Genomic DNA, 15,953 nt, shown 5'->3' with positions numbered 1-15,953 from the left:
ATACACACACATATGTGTGTGTGTGTGTGTGTGAAAATCTAAAAATATGTCTCTTATGCTCAGCAAAGCTGCATTTATTTGATTAAGCAATACAATCAAAACAGTAATATTGTGTATTACTCAAATTTATGTTCCATTTAAAATGCCTTTTTGCTAATGGCTGCTGAAAATTAAGCTTTGCCATAAATAAATGCCATTAAATATATAGTGCCTCTTCTTTTTCATGTTAAGTGCCATTTGATAATCTCCATTTTCTATAAACCTACTTAGAAAAACTGCAACCTACTTAGAACTACACTGAACAGCCTTACACTTATCCAACAGCAGCGAAACACCGCCACGCAGTGGACGGATGTGGTATAACAGCGACAATAAACATTCAATGGAGGTATCTGCTCTCCAGATAAATGTGAATATAAACAGCAGACTATGCCAAAATCACGCTGATTGTAATTGGATAAAAAAAAATAGTAAATTAGAATAAATTGTCACAAATTAACGACATTCTGTCGTTTTGACAAGCCACCGTGATTTCAAATGTGACTGCACGGACCAGCAAAGAACACGCGTCAAACTTTACACTGGCTTCAAATTGCCAGGATTAAATTAAATCACGTAGATCCAGCTTTAAAGTACTTACAGCCAAGAATCAGCATGAGAAGGAAGGTTGTGCAGATCTGAGCGATTGTGTGGGGAAGTCTGCAGGTCCACCTCAAGCCTTTGAAATCCTTGAAGAGTGAAACAGTCTGACCACTTCACACATGCTTAATGTTTTTCAGGGCCATATTTACAAACCTAACTTTGGTAGTGTCAGTGTTTAATATTGATTAATTGACTAGGCGTTTTCCTCAAAAGTTGCATCTTAAGACAAAAATTTCTAATGTTTTAATGAGCTGAGCTACTACTTCAAAATACCATTTTTGATTATTCAGCTGTATTATTTCAGTAAAATCAAGACAAGTTAATTAAATTAAATTGCACTTTATGACCACAGCTGTGGCTTCGGAGCAAATAAGTGGATATCGTTTATTTTCCAATATTATGTGATTATAAATAGAATTACTTGTATTTAACGTAGTCGTTGTAAAAGAAAACCACCACTGTGCATTTTGGGATTTGTAGTTTTATGTGACAGTTAGTTTAATGCGGAAGCACGTCACTGCGCCGTCACGGGAAACATATGAGTGCGTGCAATCAAAACAAACCGGAACTTCTGTTTACGTGGATTTTACGGCTTTATTTATCCTGTGTGAGGTATTTTATTTAAACTTTATGCTATTCTATATTAATGTTTTTTACACATTTATTAGAACTACAGCATTCTAGAACAACTGCATAATTATTATGTGAATGTATTATAAACCTGCATATGCCCCTTGTCTAAGTAGTTATTTTGTACTATCTAACTTTAATTAGGGGCCAAGCACCGAAGGTGCAACTGGCACATATTGTATCCGTTAGCATTATTCCTTCTAATTCTTCCGCCGCGAGTCTATGGCAGCCCATAGAACTATGGAGGTAATTTAATGCCAAAAATATTTGCATACGCAGGGTAAGAGTTGTGGAAGGGTACCTAAGACTGTAAGCGTAAATTAAATTTGTATGCGCAGGATAAGCTTTGTTTAAATCGCGTTTCAAGTGTTAGAAAATATATTTGCAGCATTTTACTGTTACACTTACAGGGCTCAAGACTAACTTTCTGCAGTGATGCACCTAACTTTTTCTTCGGTGCACCAGCACAAAAGTCAGGTGCACCCAAATTTTCGACCGGATCGCATTTAACACTGCAGTTTTAAATGTTCACTTAAAAAAAAATCTGTTCATTGTCCATATAGGTAATATTGACTTGTAGCCTAAATGATTAACTAACAATCTGGTCAACATAAAGTTCTTTATTTGAAGCACAATTCTACAATAAATGTAACTTACTGAAAAAGTGTTGGTGCTTAAAGTGCTTCACTGAGCTTAAAGGTAAATGTTGTGAGTTCGTGTGGGTAAGGAAGAGGACAAGGGGTCGGCTGGACTGCTTATGTATATTTATTAACACAAAATAAATCAAACGTTTCCTAACACCATATGGTGACTTCTATTTTGCTGCGTTCACTTGGTGCTTTCGCTTTCCGGCTTCCGGCTTCCGGTTTCCGGTTTCCGGTTTCCGGTCTCGGCTTCCGTCAGCAGTCCCACTCTCTCTCACTTGCTTCCATCTCTCCTGGCGTTTTATACCCTCTCCACGCCAATTACTAGAACAAGAAACAGGTGATAATAATTTCTGCCCAAACCACTCACTTACCGCTCGTCTCCTGATCCTCTCTCCCGCTGCAGACTTCGCTAAACCACGCCCCCCCTCTGCCACAGTAAACTTAAAACATCTCAAGATAAATGAAATAAAAAGAACATCTAAATTAAGTGTTGTAAGGGCTTCAAACTGAACATCTCATGGCTATCCTCCATTGCAGTCACATGCCCCTCGGATGACCAACTCCTGTGGTTTGGCCTTCTTGATCCTTGGCCTTGGCTAAACCAGCTAGCCACACTCTCTCTAGCAGCACAATCTTCCAGACTTGGCCCCTCTACACTGATTATGATCAGTTCTTCCAATGTGTCTGAATGAAGGGATGCTCTAGTGTCTGAGTTGAACAGCTAAACAGTCCCTAAACAGCTTTTACTACTGGTTCAGCTATTAAAATAGTTCAGTTTGTATGTAATAGCTAAATGATTATATTTCGTTTAATTATTAATTTAGTTAAGGTAATAAAAAAATAATAATTTTGGAGCCTTTTTTTTTGTACATTTTGTTAAATATAAGTTTCAGGTTTTTTTTTATTTTTTTATTTTTATTTTTTTAAGTAAAGACCAAGTGGCCAGCGGCAGACAGTGAGCCCATGTTTGATCAATTTAGCCTTCTAAAATCATCACGACTTTCCTAAAATAAAATCTATAGCTATTAAAGAGTTCAAGCATATAACAATGTTTAAACGTTAGACTCGATAAATGTGCGCTATATCCAATAGTTGATGCTTCAGGACATGGAGGCACCAGCGTGATCACTTGCATTTTTTCAGTGGATACACCATCATTTTTGCTCAGAAATGTAAGAGTAATCCATCTTTCGTAACTGCAAAGGGTCTAATTGTGTGCAATCACAATATCAACAATGAAAACAAAAACTGTTTATAATCCGTAAAGATGCACTTCTCTCTAAAGGCGCGTCTAATGAGAAGATGGCGAGTCAGGCTTGGCAACTTCATCCTTGCGACAGAGACTCAGAAAACACTAGTTTATTAGTAAATGATTAAAATGTCTCCTTACTATTTCCCTGTCACATGTATGGTAATTACTTTTGCAGGCGCTTTGCGACAAGCTTAAGCCTATTGCCTGTATTTGAACGCAGAACTGTTCAGCTGCACCATTGGCACTGCTACTGCTGCAGGAAAACACTGTCGAGGCGATCTTGACAGTCGCAGTAGCACGGTCTCATGTTGTTTCCACCAGCGCGGCAATTCTTTCATCACTAATTGATGGATCGGTCGGGGGCCGTTGGGATTGGGCTGAAATGCAACCTCTATATATACTTTTTTTTTTTTTTACTTTACAATGTTGAAATTTAAGGGGATTTGACTAAATATTATAAAAATGTTCATTATCTCTAACTTAGTGGAAACTTATGCACCATTTATCATCTGTAAACCATTGTTTAACCACCAGACTTTAGCTCTGTACATAATAAACATATAAAACATACAAAGAAAGCATTTGTTGCTCATACTGGCTTTTTATATAGTAGCTTGATCAGTTACATTAAATTAATCAAAATCAATACCAAAATCTCTAAATATACAATTGAGTGTTTCCATAAACAGAGACGTGGTCTGTAAAGTCAAACCAATCTAATAATGTTAACACCAACTAACAATTCAGTATAAACACATGGGAGTCTGGTCTAATGGTACACAACTTAAAAAGTATCATATTCTAATGAAGTTATTGTATATTTACTCGTTGACTGTACATTAAAAGTACCATTCTGACAGCAAGAACGATCCGGAACGAAATTAAGATTAATGTTTTGGCAGATTTGTTTATTGACCCAATCAGATAAGAGTAAATGGAGAGTCAGCAAAAGCCTCATTTGATTGGCTACAAGTAGGTGGTGGACCCGCCCTCCCCCTAACGCTTACAAAACTCAGTTATAGTGATAGAATTGTGCCAAAATTGTAAGCGCAGAGAAAAGAAAGATGGAGCTGTAAATACCGGTTTATTTCCAGAACTTTTTACCCCACCTGCACAAACAGTTGTCTAGACATTTGCAACAGTTTGTTTTATTACATATACTGTTCAGTCGATCCATTGTGCAGTTCTTTAAACGGTTGTTTTCACTTGCAAATCACTGTAATCACTGCAATCACATGCTGTGCTTTTGAACATCTTTTGGTTTAAACAAAGTGCCAAAAGTGTAAGCGTGGAAAAATGGAAGTCAGAAGAATGCATATTTATTTTGCTTTAGCATGAAGCTGCAGTTTCACACTCATGAGTAACAGTAAAATGCTTCAAATATTTTTTTTTTTTCTTACGCTTGAAATTATTTTATTTTGATTATATTTCAAATTTAATTTATGCTTGCAATTCTTATGTACACTTCCACAACTCTTACCTTGTGTCTGCAAATCATTTTGGCCTTAAATTAACTTCATAGCCACTATCTATATTGCCTAAAATATCCAAAGTAGTTTGACCAATAACATGCAGGTATGGTACATAATCAACCAATCGTGGAGTGTGAGAAGGTGAGATCTACAGAGAATGATCAAAGCAATGCAAATACACGTATGTTAGGTGTTTGTTTGTTTATTCAACTTGAAGCGTCGCTGCGCACCGATCATTGTATGACACCATAGTACCAAGAGAGTGATTTGAATGCATAAGGAGCAGTCTGCTCTGCTCTCTATAGCTCTTATGAATGTCATACAATGATCGATCTTCACAGCAAAAACAGCCAAAATCTGGATATTTTAGGCAATACAAAAATCCTGGCAAAGACCCATCCTGGGAAAATGGCTTACTCCGATCGACACGAAACCACCATAGAGAATTGAGAATCCTAGTATGCCAGCTATATGATAATGCGCACTTGCCAAAATCTTGATTGTAAATGGCAAGCAAATGTAAACAAAGTTGGCCATCAATGTCTATCTTCCTATAACTCCAAAACAAAATGAGATATTTTCACCAAATGTGACATACCTACATATGAATGAGCACACTCTAAGGATACATACAAATTGTGCCTCTTGATGGTGCTATAATTGAACAAAACATGAAATTGCCATTGACTACAATGGATATTTATAATATAAAATACTATATTTTACGACTGCAATGGTATACCATTATGCAACTTTTTATGTGCCATTGAGACATTGCCCTGAAAATACTTTTTAAGTTTTGAGACAGTTTCACCTTGTGGTCAAAAGTTATTATGCAATTTCTAATAAATGCTAATAGCTTTCTGTGTTTTTTTGCCTATTGTAATGAGACTGGTATTAATAGATTGGCAGTGATACCAATGTTGTCATAGTCAGCCAAACTTCCTCATTCTCTTTAAAAACCTACTTTTTCGAACTCCTCCATGACCGTTGGTGTGATTTTTCAGACCATACCATCTTCAGACCATTCTGACAAAAATGAATTTTGTGTTGGTAGACAAAACCGTTTCCACATACTACAACAAGAATTTGAGGCATGATGTCGAAATGATACTTGAGACTGTATCTCTGCAATGCTTTCTTTGTGTGTGCCATTGTCAACTTACACAAAACAAACCACATCGATTTATTAACAGGGCCAACTTATTGGTCAAAAGTTATAAGCCAATAAATCATGTTACCAGAGTTGTATTTTCGGGGTTTCAGCCGTTTTGACTACAATCATCCTAAAATGGCTGCCATTTCTGCAGTTTGTCTTATGCTTGCTTCTGTAGTGCTTGGTCCCATAGTTGCTGCTTGCAAGTATATTTAACTTCACTGGATTTTCACTGCACTTAATTGTATATAATTTCAAGGCTACAAGTCAAAGAACTGGTCCAAAATGTCTAAGATTGAAAAGATGAATATCCTGGGAGTAAGGAGTTTTGGAGTTGAGGATAAAGACGAACAAGTGATCACCTTCTTCAGGCCTCTGACGGTCCTTGTGGGACCTAATGGAGCTGGCAAAACGGTTTGTAAACTCCTGTCTTTATGCTGATATAATGTAAAAAAGAAAAAAGAAAAAAAAATGCTTTTATGTTGAAGTATTACATAAGCAATACAAAATAAATATTATATTTATATATTTTATAAATATATATATATATATATATATATATATATATATATATTTTATAAATATATATATATATATATATATATATATATATATATATTTATATATATATTTTTTTTTGTTAACAGTGTGTTTATATTTAAATTATACTTAACAAAAATAATGTAATTAAGCTCTAAAAAATAAAAAAATATATATTATGTCAAATATATGAAACATTTCTTTTTATGACTTTGCAGACCATAATTGAGTGTCTCAAGTACATAACTTCAGGAGTCTTTCCACCAGGAAGCAAAGAAAACACATTTGTCCATGATCCAAAAGTAGGTGCTTGACAGGAGTAATGCGATAAAGAAACCGCAGATTTGCTAATCTTAAGGCCCATTCCACCATAACTATATAAAGATCTGTTTATTATAAATAGCCACTCTAAATGCTCAAGCTCTTTAAAGTAGGATGGATTCTGATTGACTGTCAATGATTTATTTTTTTTCAGCTGAAAAAATAAATAAATACAATTTTAAGGTGATTCTAATGATATTATTCCTCTATGCCGTTATCGTTGTAGTTGTGGTGTGGTGTGTATTATCTTAACAGAATAATTTTGTATAACTTAGTTATTGTCCTTTGTGTGAACGGACTTTTATTCAACTTTTGCAAGCTTGCAAACATTAATTCATATTGTCCATGCTAGAGCTGGGAGGGTTCACACTGTTTTTATAGTGTTAACAGCACCAGGTGTGTGTTCACTGCTGTGTGTGTGCACTTTGGATGGGCTTTATATGTCACGTCACTTTCTTTTCTTTTTTTTTATGTTGGTCTGTTGTAGGATGTTCATGAGACAGATGTAAAAGCAAAGATCAGACTCCATTTTAGAGACGTGAATGGCGATCCTGTGGCAATCGAGAGGTTTATGCAAAGCATACAGAAGGGCAAGAAAGCTGAGTTTAAATCTCATGGTGGTGTCATTGAGTAGGTTGAACATGCGGGGTCTGTAAGATTTTGTACATATTTATAAATGGTCTCTTACACTCACAAAGTCTTTATTAGATAAAAAATACAGTTAAACAGTTCTAATGTGAGATATTATCGCAGCTGTTTTAAATTTGAGTATATTTTAAAATATAATTTATTCCTGCGATGGCAAATCTGAATTTGCAAAAGCGATTACTTCAGTCTTCAGTGTCACAAGTATTCCACTCAAGATTTCATGTGACAAGAATTACACATTTATTTATTTTTTTTCTTCAGGATTCTTTAATGAATACAAAGAAATAATAATAATTATGTGGAATAAAAATATTTTGTAACAACATTTTTTTACTGTTACTTCTGATCGATTTAATGTGTGCGGAATTTACTTTCAACTTTTTCTTTCAAAAAAAAAAATTTCTCACGCCACCAAATTTGACTCCTACTTGGCCTTTGAAATGTGTACATTATGGTCCTTATTTGAAGGACCATGTTTGATGTTAATATGCCTTGACCTCTCTTGCTGTCAGGCGTGGACGGAAAGTGAGCCCGATCCTTAATTGTGCTGAAATAGACCGTGAGATGATCTCAGCATTGGGCGTCTCCAAGGCTGTTATCAACCATGTCATCTTCTGCCACCAAGAAGAGTCCAACTGGCCTCTCAGTGAAGGAAAGGCCCTCAAGCAGAAGTTTGATGAGATTTTCTCAGCTACAAGGTGCGTTTATCTGGACAACAGATTTCTCTCGGATGCTTAATTCCTTAAGTAAGGTGTTTTTTTTTTTTTTCTCAAGGTCCACAATTTGCATAATAGTTTAGTTTTCATTTTACATCCTCTCATTATTAGTTTCAGTAATAATAATAATTTTTTTTTTTTATTAACTAGGCAGGATTTTATCTCAAAATATATTTTATCTAGGAAAATTAGTTCTTTTAATATCTACACAATATATAGTATGTTTTGTAAATGATCAACAACCATGCCAACAAAACTTTGACTCTATAGCTCTAATTCTGTAGACTTACACCAGTAGGTGGCGATAAATGAGTGTTTATTTATGTGTTATTGGAGAGATACTAAATCTTTGCTTAGCTGAGAAAAAAAAATCCACACATATATATATATATATATATATATATATATATATATATATATATATATATATGTATGTATGTTTACGATTGAAACAGTGGATGTGAATGAAAGATTCATTCTTGAATTAATTTGCGAAACCCCACTAATAATGTCTGTGTAATTATTCATACAAATATACTGATGACCAGCCTAACTGAAATGTATTATATGTTAAAACCCTGTTAAACTAAATCTGTAGTTAATCAGTTAATTTTCTTTAACACTGGCTTGTCCTATGTTGTCTTTTGCGCATGTTAAGGTATCATCACAGATGAATGGCTGAAAATAACCAAAACCTTTGCTTGAAGGTACATAAAGGTGTTGGACAAACTGCGGGAGCTGAGGAAGAAGCAAACCATCATTGTCAAAACCTGCCAGACGGAGCTCAAGTACCTGAAACAGAACAAATAAAAAGCGCAAGAGTTTAGAGAGCTGCTGTCCACTAAAGAGGCTCAGCTGTCTTCCTCTAAAGAGAGTGTCCAATGCATCAAGAGTCAGATGGACTCATTGGAGGTGAGACACAAAGAACACACCAATACAAAACAAGAGCGAGCAGTTCAGATGGCCAGCAAGAGCATGAAGAACCACCTTTTTATTATTTATGATGTTTTTAAATCAGAACTCTAGAAATGCAGTTTGACCAGATGTAAATCAGAACCATTTTTTTTCCTTTTCTCTATTCCTGAATTGCACACAAAATGCATTGTAATCATTTCCCAAAATTGTATCTGTGTTGAAGTTTTAGGAAGTCTGTAAAGAGGAGAAAATTATGTTCCAGGCAGATCAAGCTCACTGTTCTTGACACTCTAAATATAGGAAGACAAATTTGTTGGGGTTCATATGAATGTATCTATGAAAGGTCTATAGAAATTTTTTGATGCCATTTTCTTTTCCGCTTACCTCTATATAATGCATATTAAAGTAGTGCTTATAAGCACAGCTGTTTTGTTTACAGCAGTAACCAAGGAAACTATTGCTGCTGTTCCATAAGCGCCACCTGCTGTCAGAGAATAAATTAGCATTTTCATTCAGTCCGTCTGCTGTTTTTGTTTCGTGCAGGTGTCTTATGTAGCATCATTTCACAAATCTAAAGTCAGACCATTCTGTTTTCCCTTTAAATCAATTAAAATCAACTGCTCATGCTACATGTATGTATTACTGTTTTAAAAAAAATAATAATAATAATAATAATAATTCCTGTTGTACCGAACTCAACCCCAAATATTCATATCAAACCCTGACTTATGTGAACTGTTGCACCAATAGTTGAGGCATATATCACAGTATCTTTGGCTGGACAAAAATGTATATTTTTTAATAAACACATTCATGGATTTAAAGTAACACTTAAGGAATTCTGTTTTTTTTAATAATCTGGTCAGATAATTATTTACTAATAGAGTTGCAAAGAGTCTGAATATTTCCAGAAAAAAATCCTGAATTTTTGGAAACTTTTTTTTTTCTTAAAAACATTTGTAACTTTTGGGAAAGTTTCCAGAAATTTGCCCTTCTTGCAACCCTATTTACAAATTAAAAGTTAGAGATAACTAATTTAATTAATTTATTTATGTATTTATTAAATATAATTATTATTTATTTGAAACTTTGGAACCAAACAGAACATGACTTCAGTGTAAAAATGGAAGCTATACACATTATGATACAATCCACAATCAGAGCTGAAATTGTCAAAATACATATCTGTTACTGCACATCAGTTGAATTTTAGCCCACAGACCTATGCAGTTATAATATGTATACTTAACAAAAACACCTTCTCCATATTTTCAGAATGAATTGGAAAGCATAGAGAGCAGCCTCAGCAAATTGATGAAGTTGGATAATGACATCAAAGCTCTGGACAGCAGGAAGAAACAGATGGAGGATGATAACCGGGAACTAGAGGAAAAGATGGAGCGGGTAACCAAAGTTTATTAAAAACAAAACCAAAAAAGTACAGTCTTCATCAGTTGTGAAAGTTTCACTACTATCAGTATTAGTCATAAAAGCCAGATAATGATCGTTTGAAAGCAGAGGAAGTGTTTTGCATAGAAAACATGTACAGGATGTTCAGTAATGGATGCTTTTTATTTGATGTTGATTTTTTGATGTTGAAACAAGGGATTTGCTTTTGCATGCTTATCTTTCAATTCAGTTTCAGTCAGAGTCATGTCTTGATTTCATTTCACCCTCTTTCCCATCTGAAGATTTCTTCACAAGCTTTTAATTGTACTAAAGAAGAGAGATATTTATCTATTATTGAATTATTATGTTAAACTAAAACCATGTTTACTAAAAATATCACCTAACAGGAGCTTGTATATCTAGAAAAGCAAGAGGCCCAGGACAAAGCCTTGCGCCACACCATTTGTTCATTCATTGAGGAACGCTGATTCTGTATTGTGCTGTTTTAGGTGTTTCAGGGCTCAGATGATCAGCTGCAGGACATGTATCAGAACCACCAGAGGACTGTGAAGGAGAAGGAACATAAACTAATGGAGTGCGAGCGTGAGCATGAACAGGCTTGCCAAGAGTGCCAGAGGATGAATCCCATCAAATCTAAACTACTATTTGAGCAAGGTGGTCATCAGTTGTGGACATCAGTTTCCTAAATACCCTCAAACGTGGATTGTAGTGGATTGTAATGTTTAAAAGAGTCGCTAGATGAAAATTATGTCCTTTTAGTTTGAAACACAGCCTGGTAAAACCATGATTATTTTGCTAGGTTCATGTATGAGTTACACTAGGGTTGCTACTAACAAATATTTATCTGTTTATTACTCCTTTGATTGAATGGCAAAACAACTTTTTACAAACATCAAACACACAAGGGTAGTTATATATATATATATATATATATATATATATATATATATATATATATATATATATATATATATATATATATATGGCAAATCTTTTATTAAAGAACAACCAAAGTGAATTTGGTCATATGGTCTTTTAGCAGAATATACAAAGTTTATTATTTTTCAGAGGTGTTCATCATAAATGTTTTGTTTGTTTGAAGGCTGTCTGCAGTCGGAGGCGAATATTCACACACAAAACATTGAAAAGAGGGACACCCAGGTCAAGAGTTTAGCATCTTCCCTGGAGTTGGAGGGTTATGACCGGACTCCTCTTAATGAGCGACACCTCGAGAGCTTCCACAGACAAGTCAAAGAAAGACTGGACCAAGACACGGAGGCCCTTAACCAAACTATGGTATGGTTTGAGTAAAACTTTATAATAACTCTAAGTTCAAAATTAGTATTGTAACATGCTGCCATTTTTTGGTAAGAATTTCTTAATTTGGTTTCAGCATGATATGCAGCAGAAAGAGGAACAGAAGCAGCAAAGCATCGATGATCTCCAAGATAAGAAGACAGGTCTAGAGAGAACCATTGAGCTGAAGACAGACATACAAGCCAAGAAACAACAGGAACTGGAAAACATCAAGTCTGACCTCCAAAGACTGGAGGGCTCTTCAAGCAGACTACAAGAGCTAGACACTGAACTTCAGAAAGCGGTTAGGCTTGCGCTACTGCACTAGTCCACACATGACTTGCTTTGAGCATGCAAATGTATTTGTATCAATGTTCTATTGGTTTACTCAACTTAATCTCTTAAAGTGTGTGTGTCTATAGGAGCGTGAGCTTGATAATGCCGTGCAGTCCTGTATGGTGGACAGTCTAAAGGCAGAGGTCATTGAACTACAGAAGGAGAAAACTAAACTGGATCAGGCCCAGCGCAAGTTAGACCAGGAGATGGAATTGCTCAACATACACACCGTGGCACGCACACAGATGGAGATGCTCACAAAGACCAAGGTGAGCTCACACACCATCACTCTTTTGCCAAATTAGTGGTCAATCCTCACTTTTATGCCAAAAAACAAATGCAACAAACGTAAACAAAATAAAAGTCTTTGGGCAGTAGCACATCTGAACAGAAATATTAGAACTGACCTGCATATGACATACATATGTCAGCACATTGCTTGCAGTATATAACTGTAACACCTAGATGTCAGTACATGTCTTTATATCAGTGGTGGCCAGCGTTGGTCTTGGAGAGCCACAGTCCTGCTTGTCACTTTCTAGTAACACTTAGGCCTTGATTAGATTGTTCAGGTGTGTTCGATTTGGGTTGGCGCAAAACTCTGCAGGATTGTGGCTCTCCAGGACCGATGTTGGCCACCACTGCTTTAAATGATTTATTTAACCTATGATTTATTTAGATATGATTTATAAATTGACTATATAATTTAATTGATTTCTTTTAAATTATTGTTTTTTGCTTTTCTGTAGATTGTGCAATTTATAAAATAATTCCTACAGAAAATGTGTTTATACTAGTGTTTATAATATAAAGTGAGAGTGATTACATTTTTCAGTCCTATTTTCATAATTTTTTTACATTGAAACACTAAATGAGAGATTATATACAGTACAGACCAAAGGTTTGGACACACCTTCTCCTTCAAAGAGTTTTCTTTATTTTTATGACTATGAAATTTGTAGATTCACACTGAAGGCATCAAAACTATGAATTAACACATGTGGAATTATATACGGAATTATATACATAACCAAAAAGTTTGAAACAACTGAAAGTATGTCATATTCTAGGTTCTTCAAAGTAGCCACCTTTTGCTTTGATTACTGCTTTGCACACTCTTGGCATTCTCTTGATGAGCTTCAAGAGCTAGTCACCTGAAATGGTCTTCCAACAGTCTTGAAGGAGTTCCCCGAGAGATGCTTAGCACTTGTTGGCCCTTTTGCCTTCTGTCTGCGTTCCAGCTCACCCCTAAACCATCTGGATTGGGTTCAGGTCCGGTGACTGTGGAGGCAGGTCATCTGGCGCAGCACCACATCACTCTCCTTCTTGGTCAAATAGCCCTTGATGCCTTCAGTGTGATTCAGTTCAACAGTGTGATTTTCATAGTCATGAAAATAAAGAAAACTCTTTGAATGAGAAGGTGTGTCCAAACTTTTGGTCTTTACTGTGTGTGTGTGTGTGTGTGTGTGTGTGTGTGTGTATATATATATATATATATATATATATATATAGCAGCTTTATTATGAGTTCTTTTGCCAGAATGGGTCTGGGAAAGTGACAATTTTACACAACAAAAAAATGAATAGTTTATTGCTGCTTTCGGATTCCAGATGGAAAAAGAGGAGCAAGTGAAGAAGATCGAGTCGACACATAATGAAGAGCTGGTGTCTCTGCTGGGACACTTCCCAAGCAAGAAAGAGCTACAAGACTGGATCTACTCCAAAACCAAAGAGATCAGCTCCACCAGAGAACTGCTCAGCGAAACGAAGTCTGTCACACTTTTCAGCTATTTGTTTTTTTAACAAACATTTGTATATAATAGTAGACGTTTATTTGAACAAGATGGGGAATGCTATAAACACAGATTTTTAGTGTGAGGATTAAATATATTTTGTGCAGGAAACACAATCTAAACATCTACATGATAAAGGACACATGCACAAGCACTGACCTTGATATAACAGAAAATACTGCACAACCACCCACATTCTTAAGTAATATCGTCAAGACATACGCAGTTTCGATTCCGGGTTCCTGAAGAATAGTTCATATTTAGGGCAGTGGAACACGCAATGTAGTATTCAAATGGTGACGTTTTGCTTACACAGACATAGCATAATAGGACTGTCTAGACAAACATCTCTAATTTAAAAAAGAATTGCGGTTGTAGTAGAGTACATGAACTGTTTAAAAATAAAAGAACAGTAAAACATGTGTTTATATACAATAATGTACAGTTTTTCTCCAACTTACAGTGTCTTTTACAGTGTTGAATTAATTCACAATTATATTAAAGTATCTTTTTTAGGTTTTAAACTTGTCCTTTGATTGCATTGCACTGTTTCAGGCTTGAAAAGTATGAAAAATGAAACGAAACTAGCATTGCTTGACAACTTGAGCAGAAATGTTTGGTTTTGTTTCACAGTAAGGAACTTGCATCAGTAGAACAGAAGAAGACAAACTTTACTGCAGAAATCAAACACAAGGAAGAGCAGTTGGTCAGTTATGAAGAGAGACTTTTTAATGTGTGTGGCAGTCAGGACTTTGAATCGGACTTGAACAAGCTGAAGGATGAGTTGGAGAAGTGTTCAAAACAGAGAGGTACGGAAGTGTGTTCAGCTCTTACAAAACTTTTTAGACCCACTCAAAATATTTAATATAAGTAAGCAGAATTAAATTAATTAAAGTTTCATACCAAAGCTTACACAAACCCACATGGGCCAGGGGACGCATTTCGTGAATGATGGCTTTAGATTTTCACTCAAGTTTGTGGATTTTGCAGATGAAGATTCAGTGTGGGCCTGGTTTATGGTAAATTAGTATTTATAATATAACATTTTTACCAAGTAGTGCATTAACTGTAGATATGTAGTAGCAGGCTGAGGACTTTAATGTTGTAGATGTTAATGTTACCCACACAGCTGAGATTAAGTAGTCTGTAGCAGTTGCATTACCCTGTATGTATGCAAATTCAGAACATCTCCAGTTTTCTCAGATGTTCTTAATGTGATTCTCAGTGTCTTAATCTCTGGCCTGGATTTTTTTTTTTTCTGAGCAGCCATGCTGGTGGGGGAGACAGCCATCTACAGTCAGTTCATCAGTCAGCTGACGGAGGAAGGCGAGCCCTGCTGTCCCGTATGTCAGCGTGAGTTCCCATCAGAGGCAGAGCTCCAGGACGTCATTAATGACATGCAGTCCAAGCTGCGGCTCATCTCGGACAAACTAAAGAACACTGAGCATGACCTGAAGAGGAAGGAGCATAGGCGTGAAGAAATGGTCGCACTGAAGCCAATCAGGCAATAATTCATGTCTTTCTTTCCGTCCATTCTTTCATCTGTCTATTCAAATATCCTCCACTGATCCATCCTTAACTTTACCTTTGTATCCACCTATATCTCACTTCTTACATCCAGACAGCCTACTTCTTTTTGGCCATCTATTTGTTAGTCCACCTATTAAGTCATTCAACCATCCATCCATTTTACTCAATATATTTATCAATCCATCCTACACCACTTCGTGATAGGGGTGGGCGCTATGGAAAAATATCAATATTGCATCACGATTCATGATTTTATCATGTTGGTTTTACTATTTTGCAAGTTTTCTGAGCATTACAGCCAAACTAATTTCCCTATTATAAAGAAGAAGCCTTTTCAAGGTAACAAAAAAAGAATGGCAGATATTTAGGACAAAGATAAAAATCTTTGTTCTTATTGTTTAGTAACAAAGATAAAGGAATGACAAATACTCATAATATACAACTAAAACAAACAGTGCTTTATTTTTAGGTACAATAGGTGTATTTAACAGGAGCATTCAAGAAATTTAATGAACAATTATAAAAATTAAAACACTATATAAGCTGATTCCTAAAGCAGCTGTATTAAATTTCTTCAGTCAAGAGCAGTGAGTGATCTTTCTCTGTTTTGTTGTTTTATTAACATTAAAGGGGGGGTGAAATGCTCGTTT

General features: G+C 35.6%; 2 protein-coding genes across 2 annotated transcripts in view; both read left to right on the top strand.

Annotated features, from left to right (window-relative positions):
• The first annotated feature begins 1,180 nt into the window (after positions 1 to 1,180).
• Positions 1,181 to 8,867, top strand: LOC113063875 (DNA repair protein RAD50-like). The gene is made up of 6 exons (XM_026234278.1): positions 1,181 to 1,254; positions 6,059 to 6,213; positions 6,558 to 6,641; positions 7,148 to 7,290; positions 7,821 to 8,006; positions 8,732 to 8,867. The coding sequence occupies exons 2-6, from the start codon at positions 6,085 to 6,087 to the stop codon at positions 8,832 to 8,834; spliced, it is 645 nt and encodes a 214-aa protein (XP_026090063.1). The 5' UTR covers positions 1,181 to 1,254; positions 6,059 to 6,084; the 3' UTR covers positions 8,835 to 8,867.
• LOC113063874 (DNA repair protein RAD50-like) overlaps positions 8,803 to 15,953 on the top strand; it is a 23,746-nt gene continuing 16,595 nt past the window's right edge. The window contains exons 1-9 of the mRNA XM_026234277.1: positions 8,803 to 8,936; positions 10,215 to 10,343; positions 10,838 to 11,003; positions 11,452 to 11,645; positions 11,743 to 11,949; positions 12,068 to 12,250; positions 13,592 to 13,749; positions 14,407 to 14,582; positions 15,040 to 15,277. Of these exons, the coding sequence (XP_026090062.1) occupies positions 8,922 to 8,936; positions 10,215 to 10,343; positions 10,838 to 11,003; positions 11,452 to 11,645; positions 11,743 to 11,949; positions 12,068 to 12,250; positions 13,592 to 13,749; positions 14,407 to 14,582; positions 15,040 to 15,277 (1,466 nt within the window). The 5' untranslated portion in view covers positions 8,803 to 8,921. The remainder of the gene's footprint in view (positions 8,937 to 10,214; positions 10,344 to 10,837; positions 11,004 to 11,451; positions 11,646 to 11,742; positions 11,950 to 12,067; positions 12,251 to 13,591; positions 13,750 to 14,406; positions 14,583 to 15,039; positions 15,278 to 15,953) is intronic.

The sequence above is a fragment of the Carassius auratus genome, chromosome 46 (assembly GCF_003368295.1).
Source record: "Carassius auratus strain Wakin chromosome 46, ASM336829v1, whole genome shotgun sequence".
NCBI classification, from domain to species: Eukaryota; Metazoa; Chordata; class Actinopteri; order Cypriniformes; family Cyprinidae; genus Carassius; species Carassius auratus.
Note: the sequence above shows the minus strand (reverse complement) of the source record. Positions and strands in the feature narration are given on the sequence as shown.

Bases quoted from the DNA above. Each gene is read 5' to 3' on its own strand.
- LOC113063875 (XM_026234278.1), top strand. From the start codon at position 6,085: ATGTCTAAGATTGAAAAGATGAATATCCTGGGAGTAAGGAGTTTTGGA. The intron at 6,642-7,147 runs GTAGGTGCTTGA...GGTCTGTTGTAG, and splicing joins CATTTGTCCATGATCCAAAA to GATGTTCATGAGACAGATGT. The intron at 7,291-7,820 runs GTAGGTTGAACA...TCTTGCTGTCAG, and splicing joins TCTCATGGTGGTGTCATTGA to GCGTGGACGGAAAGTGAGCC.